At 38.7% G+C, this 15,741-nt stretch overlaps 1 protein-coding gene across 2 annotated transcripts in view; it reads left to right on the top strand.

Annotated features, from left to right (window-relative positions):
• The window catches only part of LOC127502098 (uncharacterized), a 176,448-nt gene that overhangs the window by 71,950 nt on the left and 88,757 nt on the right, over positions 1-15,741 (top strand). For both annotated transcript variants that reach the window (XM_051874656.1, XM_051874664.1), the window contains one exon: positions 8,013-9,705. In XM_051874656.1, the coding sequence (XP_051730616.1) occupies positions 8,272-9,705 (1,434 nt within the window). In that variant the 5' untranslated portion in view covers positions 8,013-8,271. The remainder of the gene's footprint in view (positions 1-8,012; positions 9,706-15,741) is intronic.

The following is a 15,741-nucleotide window of genomic DNA, read 5'->3' as shown; positions in this document are numbered from 1 at the left end:
TCTCCATGATATCACAACTGGCCTGTTTTCTTGTTTAGATGCCACCGTCCCATCCACTTTTAATACAAAATGCGTCCCATGGGCATAAGAGTGATTAACGTTTAGCAGAGCTATTAGTTTGCTGAGTTTGCTTACTTTACTGCTTAATTCCTCTTCATTTTTCAAGTTGGCAACAGCTTTATTGATTTCTGCCCTAGGAAGGGCTCTTCGTGGCTTTTTGTAGCCTTACGATATTCCTCTTTTTTGTCACTTGGCTCCATAAGTAGAGCGTAGGCAGAGCAGTATCAAAACACCTAATGAAAAAGCAAATATTCCAGAAATATTGTAATGGATAACCTTTTTTCTGCTGGAGTAAGATGTGTTACTTGTAGGAGAACTGTGCAGGTTAATCCAAGGCAGAATTTTGAATCACAAATGGGAGCTTTTTCCCCCCACAATGTCCAGATTTGCACGTACATTTGTATACTGTAGATGGGTGAGTAAATAGGCTGAGCGAAATAAGCAAAGACAATTTGTGCCACTTATAATTCTCCATGTGCATATTTTGGGGACTGGAGCATGAAAACGGCTTTATTAAGATACGCAGCTCTTAAATGTATCCAGCATGGTTACTTGTCATTTTGCAGACATTTTATTTAAAGTAACACTGTAATTGGAGGGACAGTCTGCCTGGAGCAGAGGCACTTAAACAAGCTGGTGTTAAGAGCCGTAGTCAGGGGCAGAGCGAGGTTAAGTGTCTCACTCAGGAGCACAACAGTGGTAGAGCAAGAGTGCTGTCACAGAACCTCTCCAGTGGGACACTCTTTCCTGGAAATAAACCAGCGACCTTTGTGTTAGCGACCTGAATCTTTGTAGACTGCAACTTCTTTCCCATCTACGATTACATTGAAGTAGCTTATTTGTTTGATGTCTGGAGCAACTAACTAGAACATGACCTAATGATGTAGGTTTGGTTTTAACATTGCCAAATTGTACAAATTAGGGGTGTAATGGTACATAGAAGTCACGGTTTGATATGTACCTCGGTTTTGGGGTCATGGTTTGATACAAGTTTGGTACAACAGGAAAAAGCAACAAATCCCCAAAGCACGTGAGAGTTCATTAACCTGCGGTGACAATGGCGGGTGCGCAAGTTCAATATTACGCTTTTTCAAGAAATCACGGAGAGATGAGCGATAAGGAGAAAAAACATACTTCACCTTTCCACAAGGAGACAGCGAGTGAAGTGGCACCTGAGGCTTCCCATTTCCCGGACACGCATATTTCGTCACTGAACTGTAGTAGTGAGATTTCCACCACACAAATCGGCACAATGCCAAATGATTTTGTTTCATTATAACTATGGAAACAACTTAAAATACTCGTCATTTATGGTCATACAGATAAGAGTAAGACATCATTCAAAATTGTATTTTTATTTGTATACATTCACAATAAAACAAACAGGATGCCCCTTTCTGTTGTCCCAGTTTCCTTTCCATGAAGTTTGTGGAGCGTGTCACAAAAATTAATCGAAACTCAGCGGATAGGCTAGCGAGCTCTTGCGTGCCATCTGAACTCTTGTTTTGGGTTGGTGCATAGATCGTCTCTTCTTCTTCTGCTCTTTTTTCTGCCAAGTATATTACACCCGGCGCAATGCGACGCCAGGCGCGATGCAAGTGTTTTTTGATAGTTTCAGCCAGACGCAGTCATCATTTTCACGTCCAGCGCCCACGTTGTTAAAATAGTAAATGCACTCTCACTCTCAGGTGTGTTCAGGCGCGTTGCTATTTTGAGGCAAATAGCAAATTACAGTTTCAGAGCAGCTTCAAAGGGCTCTACACGATCCCAGCTGAGGAATAAGGGTCTTGTCTAGCGAAACGATCTGACATTTTCTAAAAAAAAATACAAATTGTATACTTTTTAACCACAAATGCTCATCTTGTACTGCTCTATGATGCGCCACGCATTATGTATTCACGTTGGAAAGGTCACGCATGACGTTGGCAGAAGTACAGCGCTAGGGCAAAAAACTCCATCTCATTTTCTTTTTTTTGTAAAGGCTGTTTGACTTTCGTCTTTGCCCGATTGCTTTGTAAACTCTTGCTCGATACTTTGTTTCTCTAGATAAGACCCTTATTCCTCGTCTGGGATCATGTAGAGCTCTTTGAAGCTGCACTGAAACTGCAATTTGTACCTTCAACCCGTTGGTAACTGCTGAAGTCCACTATATGGAGAAAAATCCTGGAATGTTTTCCTCAAAAACCTTCATTTGTTTTTGACTGTAGAAAGAAAGACATGAACATCTTAGATGACATGGGGGTGAGTAAATTATCAGGAAATTTGAATTCTGAAGTGAACTAATCCTTTAACAATATCTAATAGCTCACGGCCTTCTTTTCAGCTGAAAAGAAAAGCTGTTTCAGAGGAAGTTATTCTGTTTAGGTTAAAGATTACTATATATATATATATATATATATATTGTTTCTGTGAGACAATACAATGAATTAGAGCTGCACTAATTTGGATAAATTGAGTATCAAATTTTTTTGTTTACTACCTTTAAATGTCCAAATAATACACTGGAGTTTGATGATTTTATTTTAAAGAATCTCTGTTCTCGTGCTTTATTTTATAGAGTGCAATATAAATGCATTTAATTCTATGTATAACGGCAGTTTGATTTCATAAAATGACTTTAAATGTAACATCTGTACTGTAACTGTAAAAAACATGGTTTATAAAAACAAACAGCTGTTGTGTCTAATGAAAAATGACACACCAGACTTTTATTGCATTCAATACTTACATTATATTCAGCCAACGGCACTACAAATATTCCTAGGATCTATTCGACAATCTATTAACTATCTCTACGGTCCATATCCAAATCTGCGCCCAAGTTATGACCGGCTAGCCATCAATAATAAGTCAGCGAGTGTGAAAAAAAGTTCCTATCTAATGAATCTAATCTAAAGAAACTGTCACTGCTGGCAAGAACATTTCACTGCCTCTGCAATTTTTGCTCTGCCGTTGTTTTCAAGCTTGTTAAATTCAGAGCACAACAATCTATCAGCAGTTTCCTATCAACTCCATCTGCATGAATGATTTGTTTGGCACATAGTCATCTGTTGTTTAAGCAAAAACAAATCCATTTTTTTGTATGAACCTTAGCTGCCATGTACCCGCAAACAGCTGTTTACTTTGTTCATTGTATAAATCTGCTGCTGGGCAGACTTGATTCCCATTGTAGCATGTTTTCATTTGTATAATCTATAAGATTCACCAGTAAGACGCTCAGCTTCAGGTTCATCTAGTTTAGGAATCAGTGCAGGTGCCAGACAGCTGTCAATCCCAATGTCAATGCGGAGATTGGCTGATTGATTGAAGCGAGTCAAAGCGCAGAAGGTGAGAGAGGTTAAAGCACAATCATGATTGACGTGGAGGTAGCCGGAGAAAAGGAGAGAGAAACAGAGGATAACGTATTAAAACAATGTTGTGAAATGCAAAGAGAGAGGCAGAGAGAGACAGGTGGTGAGTGGGAGGAGGTGATGAAAGAGAAAATATAACATGAACAGAAAAGCTTTTAGGAGATGGGAGGAATATTTGTTAAGGAATGAAGGCTTGTGTGAATAATCAGGAGGGAACCAGGAATTTTGGGGATCCTGTGAGGAAATGTGAGCAAACTTCAGTGGGCATGTTGACAAGACCAAGAGTGCCGCTACTGTACTTGTAAGTCACAGCATTTACAGCGGACGTAACACTAAAACAACATGCGTAACGCACAACGCTTTACTCAGCAGTTATATACTCTAAAAGTGCTGGGTTAAAAACAACCCAAGTTGGGTTGAAAATGGACAAACCCAGATATTGGGTTGTTTTAACCCAGCGGTTGGGTTTAATGTTTGTAATAAATGAACATTTATTAATAAGTTTAATAAGTAATAATTAAACAATAAACATTTATTAAATTGCTTATTAATAAATGTTCACCTTTTGATTATTATTGTTGCCTCTAGTAATTATGTGTCTGATTTTTAATTTCCAAATTTTGGGTTCATTTTAAGCCAGCCATATAGTAATTTTTAAACAATAGTTGGGTTAAATAAAACTGTTCAGCACGTTGGGCAAACATTTTACCCAATCACTGGGTTAAAACAACCCAATTGCTGGGTTTGTCCATATTCAACCCAACTTGGGTTGTTTTTAACCCAGCATTTTTTAGTGTGTATGAATCACAGTTGGGCTTCTTGGACTTTGTTGCATTCTGCTATACCATCTGTGGTACACATACCTTTCAAAAGAGGCCTTACACTCTAAAAAATGCTGGGTTAAAAACAACTCAAGTTGGGTTGAAAATGGACAAACCCAGCAATTGGGGTGTTTTAACCCAGCGGTTGGGTTAAATGTGTGCCCAGTGTACCTAATTGCTGTTTTAAAAGAACCCAGTTGCTGGGTTTTTCCATTTTCAACCCAACTTGGGTTGTTTTTAACCCAGCAATTTTTAGAGTGTAGGAATGCTAAGGGGTTAATGTAATCCTTGGTTATTTTATTCATGTTTCACACTATTCATATTTGCAGGGTTGCCAGGTCTGCACAACTAAATCAGCTCAATTGCTAATCAAAACTAGCCCATTCCCGTTCCGGGGGAGTTTTCCGGGGGTTAAAAACTATTTTCCGCAACATGTGGCTACAGTGTAAAAGTAGCCCATTTCTGTGGGAAAACCACAGCAACACTGCATACTTTATTCATGGTTAGTAATTCATAGATTTCACACTGTGCGTTTGTTAATGCTGGGTTAAAGTTCTCATTTGCATATTCATGAGGTCATTAACATTGATTGACAGGACATGACCTGTTTTAATAACTGCTTGTCTGTTAGTAGGAATGTGGCGCTGCTCTGGTTGTCTTCTGAAACGTACCTCAAAATAATAGTGTCTCTTTATCTGTCCAGTTAAAGTTGTGATAAAACAGAAGTAGCGACAGAACTTTTCTTCTCGTATTGTAAAGTACATCAGATCAAGTTATGACATTTTTATTTAAAAATGATGAGGTCAAGAAGAAAATTAAACATATGCATGGATGAACCAACCACAATAAGAGCAATAACAAGCATTTAGAAAATAGATTGGGTGAATTTTCATTTTATGCCTACTTAAACACATCTGTCGTCACTGTTTCTCTTAGATGTGGGGGCATGGATATTTTCTGCAGCTGTACAAAGCACATGAATATTTAAGGAGGCAAGAACTGAGGCTGGTTACGAATGGTTGTCTGTTGCTAAACATCTCCCCATGGCATTATAGCATCACATTGTATGCATTTGGTGCAATAATAATTTGGGGTTAAACTTGCAAAATCATTGCTAAATCCCTTTCAAAATCACAAGTATGAAACGTTGCTTAACCCAGGGTTAAAACTGGCCATTACCTGGTGTTTAAAAAGAGGGTTAAGTGTAGTATAGAAGTCCTAATGCATTCCTCTGCAGTTAAATCTATAAATCTGTCCATTTGCTCACTCTCTGCTTTTTTTTTTTGGCTATAAAAATGGCTGAAATCACCAGTTTCGGTCTGATCGGAAGGCTTTATGCACTTTCCAGCACTTTCCAGCACACTGCTCTTGGGTGAAAGTAGTTCTGTAGTTACATAGTCCACAATTCTTTGTTTTGCAATTATATATCCCACAGGGCATCTCTTCGCACATACACGACCCACCATGTAATGTTATGCAGTTTTACCATTACCATCATTCAACTTACTGTCATTACTCTTCATAAACACAACTCACACTGCAGTGCCTCATTGTTCATGCCTACACAAATCAGACAGCCTCATTCAACATCACACTTAAACTGTAAAATTGTGCAGTTCCTAATGTATTGTGGTAGAAACAGCTTCGTTTCCATGTAATTGCAAAAATCAACCTGTGAAATGATGCATCAACAACTTGGAAGGAGCTTCTATTAGAGAAGAAGACTGCATGCTTGAACGCTTGAGAAGTCTGTCACTCATTTCAGCAAAAATATACTCAAATGTTGTTGTGTTTTATTTAGGTGTTAAGTTGCGTTCACTGAGGGAAAATGGATGACTTCAGTAAGGACATGCTTGAATAGATTTGTACCAAAATCAATTTTAATGGATATTTGTCTTGTTTGCTCAAAAAACCAAACACTTGAATTAGAAGGTCTTGAAGTGTTGACACAAAGGGAAGGCTCAAAATGAGGTGCTGAACTTTAAAAATCACTTCAGTTGATTGCATTAAAATGCACATAGGTCACCTAAAATTTATATAAAATAAATCACTGGTTCTCAACCTTTTTGACTCCAAAGCCCCCCATTGTTAAGGCAATATTTCAAGTACCCCTAAGATATTTCTGGTACTTCTACTGTAATAAAAAATAGCTCATTTCAAAACTTTTTGTATTTGCAGAAACTAGGAGTGGCAGTATATTAAGATAATTTAATACAGTTATTAAAATAATTAAATTCTATACTTCCAGAAGTTTCAATAATTGAATCTTTTTCAGGGTTTACACTTTTGATTACCACTTAGTCAATTTTTATGACTTTTCTAGTCATTTGTGATCACAAATAGCATCTTATTTAGTTATGTCAAAGAGCTTGACATAACTAAAAATTTTTATTAATTAGAACATTTTTCATAACTTTAAGATTAATATTAAGTCAATGCATGGTACTGTACATACTAGGGGTGTCGTGATATAATGGTATTGGACGATAATCGTAATATTTAAAAAATTAAATCATTTTAATTAGGGGTGTTGCAATATACCGGTATAGGCGATATCCGTAAGTAGGGATGGACCAGTCTTTCCAGGCACTTCATGATTACTGGTGGATTACTCTCCACCTGCTACAGTAGCCACACCCCAAACTCTCGCCTGCTACAGTAGCCATGCCCCAAACTATATGCATGCTACAGTAGCCACGCCCACACTCTCCACCTGCTACAGTAGCCACACCCCAAACTCTCTACCTGCTACAGTAGCCACGCCCCAAACTATATGCATGCTACAGTAGCCACGCCCATACTCTCCACCTGCTACAGTAGCCACACCCCAAACTCTCTACCTGCTACAGTAGCCACGCCCCAAACTATATGCATGCTACAGTAGCCACACCCATACTCTCCACCTGCTACAGTAGCCAGGCCCCAAACTCTCCACCTGCTACAGTAGCCAAGCCCCAAACTATATTCATGCTACAGTAGCCATGCCCATACTCTCCACCTGCTACAGTAGCCACACCCCAAACTCTCTACCTGCTACAGTAGCCACGCCCCAAACTATATGCATGCTACAGTAGCCACGCCCATACTCTCCAACTGTTATAATAGCCCCGCCCCAAACTCTCCACCTGGTACAGTAGCCACGCCCCAAACTCTCCACCTGGTACAGTAGCCACGCCCCAAACCCTCCACCTGCTACAGTAGCCACGCCCCAAACTCTCCACCTGCTACAGTAGCCACGCCCCAAACTCACGCTATAGGTTGAGCTGGAAAGAAATTGACAGATCTGAGCAGACCGCTCTCAATGTTTAGATGGTGCCTGGGAGGCTCGATGTTTACACTTTTGGGGGAGATAAACCCATGGATGGCATACTAATAGTAGTCAATAAACTGGGTTAAGAGAATGTATTTTAACATACTTCAATTTTAAGTGTAACTTTAAAAAAACAAAAAACAAAGTATTAGACAGTTGAGTCAGATATAAGATCCGGAGCACCACTGTGTGCGCTACCCACCAGATGATAAGCACAAATGACATGCCATAGCATAATTTTCCTATAAGCCTTCTGCTGATGCCTTAGACATCTGACAGTACAAGAAAATATCAGCCACCTTGGCTCATATTGAATTCTAATGATGATGCTGATGTTACTGTCTTGCGATTACTCATACGTGAATGAATCAGCTTGGCTGTGTTCTGCTACCTTGCCTTGTCGTTCCACTTTTAATTAACATACCGCAATGATTAAAGTTTTAACTTAATTATCTTTATCTTTTCTCTCAGGGCATCCAACCCTCTGTGGGAAACTGAGTAAAACGTTTCACCAGCACCAAAACACAGAAGCTCTGCTAGATAGAGGGAGATACATAAAGTGAACACAACAGTGACTGACACACACTCTCCAGAGCTGGATGAAGGAAGTGTAATGGAGGAATAAGTGAAGGAGAGTGAGAAGAGAAGAACGAAAGAATGAAGACAACTGGAAAGCGAACACGTCTTTTCATCAGTTGTTTTTTAAAGTAATACATCACAATAAGACGACATGATTGACCAGAGGCTGCTCCTATTGGTGTCCCTCTGTTTTGTAGGAGGAGCCTGCATCAGTAAGATTGTTCGGAGAAGAGGGGTGAGCTCAATTCAGACCCAGCACACAACTGACCAATGGGATACAAGTTTGGAGAGGAATGGAAATACAATGACAAGACTCAAAGAACTGATTGGTCCTGAGGAAATTGAAGAGCAGATTACAGCTCACCAGAGCCATGGATCTTCTCCCATCTTCACCAAGGAAAACTTTGTTGGGTTCAATGCCAAACCACCCGTACAAGTAAACGAGGACTCCGATCAAGCGGATTTTAAGGTACAAGCACCAGTTGATGACACTTTAGAGTTAAAAAGGAGCAGAAATAGCACAAGAAAAGGTGGAAGAGTTGACAAATGGATCCCAAAGCACCACAGGACAACCTCTGGCATGCACTTCAATAGAACAAGATTCAAAATCCCACCAAGATCCAGATCGAGTTCAAATTTTGCCATTCACACTACAGCGGGTACAAAGGTAGTCACTCCAGATTCGCCTCGAAAATTGAACCTCACTGGAAGCTTATTAAAACTAATATCTAAAGAAAACCTCGTTCGGATTGTGAATTCCCAGCTTCAGAGCGTTCCAGGTCTGAATATTCCAGGGAAAATGAGTCACAGCAGGAAAAGGGATCTGATCAACATGGATCACAGTCAGATGGAGGTGCTCAAACTGAAAAAACAAGACAGGACAGGTGCTCCTGAACTTTATAACGCGGATAACCAGACTGCGGAGCTACATTCAAGCACTTATACAAATGCCAGTCTGAATTCGGATCAGACTGTTCACACTCTCTTTAAACAATTCAGTATGAATCTAGGAGAGGAGGACAGAAAAACAGAGGCGAGAGGTGTACCAGTCACAGCTTCATGGAAGTACAAACACTTCACGACTCACATAGCATCAACTCCCCAAAGTGAGATCATGACCAGCACCGAGACGAATCCCTTCGCTGGTCAGAGAGATATGGGCATATCACACACTCCGTCTCAGATCGACTCAGGACTTCGGCCAGATGTTTTCAGCTCGCTGACTGAGAGGAGTCTTGATGTTAAAGAGGAATCAGATCAGAGCGTTCTTATGCCTTTCAGTGTCACTCAGAATCCATTGATTAAAATTTCAGAACCCATTGACAGCAGCCACATCCTAAAACTCCCACCAGATCCAGAATGGGGAAGGAAGGAGGTGGAGGAGAGCGGAGAGATGACTGTGGACTCTCGCCTTGGTAGAGGTGGACAGGGCCTTGTTTTCCAGGAAATGGATGAGGATGAAGATGAGGGGCGGAATCAACAAAAAGGGCAAATCTCTCGATCCAGAAGACGACGAAGCTGGATCTGGAACCAGTTCTTTGTCATTGAGGAGTATGCTGGTCCAGAACCAGTGCTCATTGGAAGGGTAAGAACCCATTTTGTTTCCATTAAAGGGATGGTTTACTAGACTACTGTAGACTAATGTTCAAAAGTTTAGGGTCGGTAAGAATTTTTTTTTTTTCTTCAAGTGTCTTATGCCCACCATCGGTATCGACCACCATATCGGTATCGGCCGATATATGCTCATTTGTAATGTTATCATTATCGGCCTGATAAGAAAATTTGGCCGATATATTAAAGCTGATAAATAATGGATTATTTCCTTCAGCTGAGACACTTCAGATGCGCACTGTTCACCATGATGGTTTTGAATTGCTTGAAATATGATTGAAATCACTTCAAAAAGGAAAATACAGTTAAGTGCAACATGTGCAGCGCAAGTCTGTCATATAAGCTACATAATATTATAATGAGAACATCATAATTGTGTGCTTGGGACATGGCTTTTAATGGTGAGACTTTAGTTTTTTAATCAGGCTCTCAAAAATTATATAAAAATTTGACTTAGATGGTTATCGGCTAATATATCGGTTATCGGCTTTCAAATATAAAGAATTATCGGTTATCGGTATCATCCACAATTTTCATTTCGGTGCATCCCTAATTATTTATTATTATACAATTTTTCAGGATTCTGTGATAAATAGAAAGTTTAAAACAGATGTTATTTGAAATAGAAATCTTTTGTAACATTATATATGTCTTAACTAGCACTTTTGATAAATTTAATGCATCTTTGCTAAAAAAAAAAACTGACCCCAAACTTTTGAACAATAGCGTTTGACTTTATTTCTTCACAAAGAAAGATATTTTGGTGAATGTCTGTGTTTTTTTTTTGTTTTTTTTTGTTTTTGTTTTTGTTTTTGTTTTTGCCCATACAGTGAAAGACAGTGTTGTTTTAGACCCCAATGACTTTCACTGTATGGACAAAAACATTCTTCTGTAAATGATTTGATGAGGACGTTTCATTTTTGGTGAACTTTCCCTTTAACACACAACTCAATGCTATCAACTTTTAATAGACAATGATTTTAAATATATATCTAAATAACCACTTATCCAAATTAAATAATGAGCTGAGATTAATGAAATTGGCAGAGGAAAAACAAATGATCACTAACCAATATGACCCTCCACACAGCGAATTGGAAAAGTAAAGCTCACACACTGAGACTCAAAGACATCTCCCACAGAACATCATGTCTGAATGTTTATCACATCACTGATCTTAATAGCATTACTCACATTATCCCAGTCTTTTTTCTTGCTATCGTTGTCTATTTGAATCCTGAGGGTTGAGGAAGTCGAGCTCTGCAGGTCACAGAATAATGTTTCAATCAGGCTCTTAATCAGCCGCTGATTCTGCTCTGTTAAAGCTACAGTATGTGCTGTGATAAACAATCGCTCTTCTCATCAGAAAATCAAGAGCCGGTGGTGGAGCATGGAAACGTTACCTGCCCTCTCTTCTATGAGTCATACTCCGTTACTGACCCAGTTTGGGGATCAAAGTGTTGAATTGTGCGCATGACTTATAGTACAAGTCAAATTTTAGATATATATTCTTTATTACGATCTTTAGAATAATTATTAAAGTATCAAAATGATGAAATAACACAAATGGATATATATATATATATATATATATATATTGGAATTATGCAGTGAACGAAAATGTCAATCAAAACTATCTACTGAATTATAAACTATATTTTAGTTTTCCCCACCATTTGCCTTGATTACAGCTTTGCAAATCTTTTCTCACACGTCATGAGGTGAACTTCTCAACCATTCATTTCAATTTTAAATTCATTAATTTTTTTTCTTTTAAATATAATTGTTATTTTATATATTTATTTATTTTTAATTGTTGTATTGTAATATTTCTTTTTTGTAAAGAATTTAATAATTAATTTATATGTTATATACAGTAGGAATTAATACAGGTACTGCTAAATAATTTTTTAATCAATATGTTTGTCCTGTTATCCAGTAAAAAAATATTTAAACATCTTCCTAAGTACATTTGCTTTCTTGTGTTAGGTAATAAATTTAAGCAGTTGAGCTTAATTAAAAAAAGAGGAAATTAAGTGAATGTTTTTCTCCTTATAAGAATAAATTTTATTTTATTTAGGTTTTTTGAGGTTTAGATTTAAAACAAGAAAAAGTTTCAGTGGGATCAGTAAAATAGTTTTAAGATTTATTTCTTTTTATTAGCTTTAATAGTTTTGATTTTAGCTTAGGTAAATTTAGCTTGTTTTATTTATTTATTTTGAAAACCGTAAAGAGAAGAAAATATGGAAGCTTGTTTCTGCCACTGAATAAAAAATAAAAAGGGTAATTGTGACTTTTTATCTCACAATTCAGACTTTTTTTCTCACAATTGCGAGTTTATATCTAGCAATTCTGATTTTTTTTCTAGCAAATCTGAGAAAAAAGTCAGAATTGTAAGTTTATATCTCGCAATTGAGACTTTATATTACGCAATTCTGACTTTTTATCTCGCAATTGCGACTTTATATTGCACAATTCTGACTTTATAACTCGCAATTGCGACTTTATTTCGCGCAATTCTGACTTTATAGCTCGCAATTCTGACTTTATATTACGCAATTCTGACTTGATAACTCGCAATTTCAACTTTATATCGCACGGTTCACTTTTTTTTCGCAATTGCGAGTTAATATCACATTTCTGAGAAAAAAGTCAAAATTGTAAGTTTATATCTCACAATTGAGACTTTATATTACGCAATTCTGGCTTGATAACTCGCAATTGCGACTTTTTTCCAGCAATTCTGAGAAAAAAGTCAGAATTGTAAGTTTATATTTCGCAATTGAGACTTTATATTACGCAATTCTGACTTGATAACTCGCAATTTCAACTTTATATCGCACAGTTCACTTTTCTTTCGCAATTGCGAGTTAATATCACATTTCTGAGAAAAAAGTCAGAATTGTAAGTTTATAACTCGCAATTGCAACTTTATATTGCACAATTCTGAGTTTATAACTCGCAATTGCGAGAAAAAAGTCAGAATTGTAAAATAAAAAGTCGCAATTACCTTTTTTATTTTTTATTCAGTGGCAGAAACAAGCTTCCATAAGAAAAATATTTTTGTCTTACAAGTATTTAATTCCAAGCCTTTCGATGAAAAGGTCTTTAAGATGATGAGAAACATGCATTCAATCAGATGTTTCCAAAACTTTGCCTGACATTGTTTGACAGTCTTCTCCTCTCTCTTTGTGTCTCTCGTCTTTTTTTCTCTTGCCGTCTCCCTGAGCTGCAGTTGGCGTGGCTTGGGAAGGCGGTGGGGTAATACGTTGAGTAAATGAATGATGATGATTCTGCGTGTCTGCCTGAGGCAGTCAGACGGCACTGTGGGATATGAAAAAAACCTCTTGTGTTCTCTTCTGGGATGCTTTCCTGTCTGTGAGTTGGCTCCTGCAGCATTTAATGGAACCCCCTGTGCTGTTAATACCCAGCTCCAGAGCCAGACACATCCACCCGATAGTTTTAGACACATTTGATCACTGCACTCAAACGGGACGGCTGTTTAAAGTGGGTAAGAAGACAAGCATTGATCTTCATTAGGGCCTCATGGACAGCAGAAAGAATCAGTGGGAGCGAGAGAAAGCAGCAGAGAGAAGGAATGGGGAATTAGGAGACTGAAAATGCCTTAGGTGCTGTTGACCATTACTACAGATGGACAGTCCTGTATGTCATTAGAGCCAATATGGTGTGCTTAACAGGTGGCAATGCTGTCACTGATAGTTCCCATCCTTCACGGTATCTAACACCGCGGCTGAGCCCGTTCAGAGCCTGAGCATGTGTTGTGTGTGTACATACACACCTAATGCTCTTATGTGTCCTAATGCTCTTACGGATGTTTAATCTTGCTGCTTCGGCCCTATGCGGAGCCGCCTGCGCTGCTGTCTGTTGAGTCAATGGGGACGTGTTTTGCTGCGCCTTATAACTGAGATGATTATGATTTAATAAAGGGCTGAAGCGAACTATGTAGCCCTGCGGCAGACGTGCCAAGTGCCACTGCGCACTCAATCTACAGCGTGATGCTAAGCACAGATTCGGCATTTGGAGCGCGCGTTCATATACTCATTACGGCGACTATAAATACAGCACTGGCCCATTATGCATTTTAACATATTTTATGGTAGGTAACATCAATTATACGCAATTATGGTTGCGTTAAATGATAATCAAATTGGGGGGTTGGCATAACAAGCATCCATATGTTTATGTCAGAGGACTCATTGCCAGTGAGCATATGCAGAGGCTTTATGATAACAATATATGCTCCTCTGTAATTCCATAATGAATGCATTTCGTTCTTGATCTTAATGTATGGACATAAATTAGCACGTCTTTTGCATTCAAAAGCAACGGCAGGGTGTGACGCATGGGGAAAATAAATTTGCACTCTATTGTATGAACTTATCAGAACAGTGGTCTCATAAAACTGTGGGTCTCCCTGGGCTCTTCCTAACAGGCATAATTTGGATGTACAAAATATAAGTGGCGTGACTGAGATTTGGTACTCGAAGTGCTTGCAAACACCATCATTCCTCTGTGGTTTTGTGTTTGTGGAAGTGATGTTGTGGTGCTCAGGGTCTCTTGATTACAGTATCAGCCCTTTACTCTCCTCTGAGTTTGTTTGATTGGCTTTGATTTGAAATGTTGTGGTTTACAAATCAGATTCAAAATTCCACAGTTGTTTTGCCAGCAGCTTGTTTGGCATCTCTTTATCTGGTTTCTATCTATCTGTCTATCTGTCCTTTCATACGTCCGTCCCTCTGTCGTTTTATCTGTTATTCTATCCTTTTTTTGCGCAATTCAGTTGAATTGGAATTTAATTAAATTGGAATTTAAAAGACTTTTTCTGTTAAATTCTGAGTGGGATAGATAGGTCTGTCTGTCTGTCATTCTCTGTCTGTTCGTACGTCCGTCCATCCATCCATTGTTGCATCTGTCCATCCATCCATCCATCCATCCATCCATCCATTGTTGCATCTGTCTATCGTTCCATCCATCCATCCATCCATCGTCCCATCCGTGTATCCATCCATCCATTGTTCCATCCATCCATCCATCCATCCATCCATCATTTCATTTGTCCGTCTGTCTGTCCATCCATCCATCCATCCATCCATCCATCATTTCATTTGTCCGTCTGTCTGTCTGTCCATCCATCCATCGTTGCGTCCGTCCATCCATCCATGTATCTATCCATGTATTTATCCACCCATCCACCGTTCCATCCATCCATCCATGCATCCATCCATCCATCTATCCATTGTTGCATCCGTCCATTGTTCCATCCGTCCATCTATCTATCTATCTATCTATCTATCTATCTATCTATCTATCTATCGTTCCATCATTCCATCTGTCCATCCATCCATTGTTGCATCTAACCATCGTTCCATCCATCCATCCATCCATCCGTGTATCCATCCAACCATCCATCGTTGCATCCATCCATCATTTCATCTGTCCGTCTGTCCATCCATCCATCATTGCATCCATTGTTGCATCCATCCATCCATCCATCCATCTATCCATCGTTCCATCCATCCATCCATCCATCCATCCATCCATCCATCCATCCATCCATCCATCCATCCATCAATCCATCGTTCCATCCATCCATCCATCCATCCATCCATCCATCAATCCATCGTTCCATCCATCCATCCATCCATCTGCCATTTTATCTGTTGTTAAATTGGATTTTAAAAGACTTTTTCAAATAAATTCTGAATGGGATAGATAGGTAGGTTGACGTCTGTCTAGGGGGAAGTACCAATTTTTAAAGCAAATTTAAATCTGATTTTCCCCACTTTGATAACTGACAGTAAGTGAAAGTTAACTACACAAGCAGCTGTGATGTTTTAATGTTATTCCTCCAACTGAATTAACTAATGAGACTCTAACGGAGAGATAGCAAAGCCATTAGTTCTAAATAATTATTTGTTAAATAATAACAAATTCACTCAGGTCTTCAGAAATCTCCTCAGACCACTAACAACGCTCTGTCCAGGAGAAT

This window comes from Ctenopharyngodon idella, chromosome 2 (genome assembly GCF_019924925.1).
Source record: "Ctenopharyngodon idella isolate HZGC_01 chromosome 2, HZGC01, whole genome shotgun sequence".
NCBI lineage: Eukaryota > Metazoa > Chordata > Actinopteri > Cypriniformes > Xenocyprididae > Ctenopharyngodon > Ctenopharyngodon idella.
Note: the sequence above shows the minus strand (reverse complement) of the source record. Positions and strands in the feature narration are given on the sequence as shown.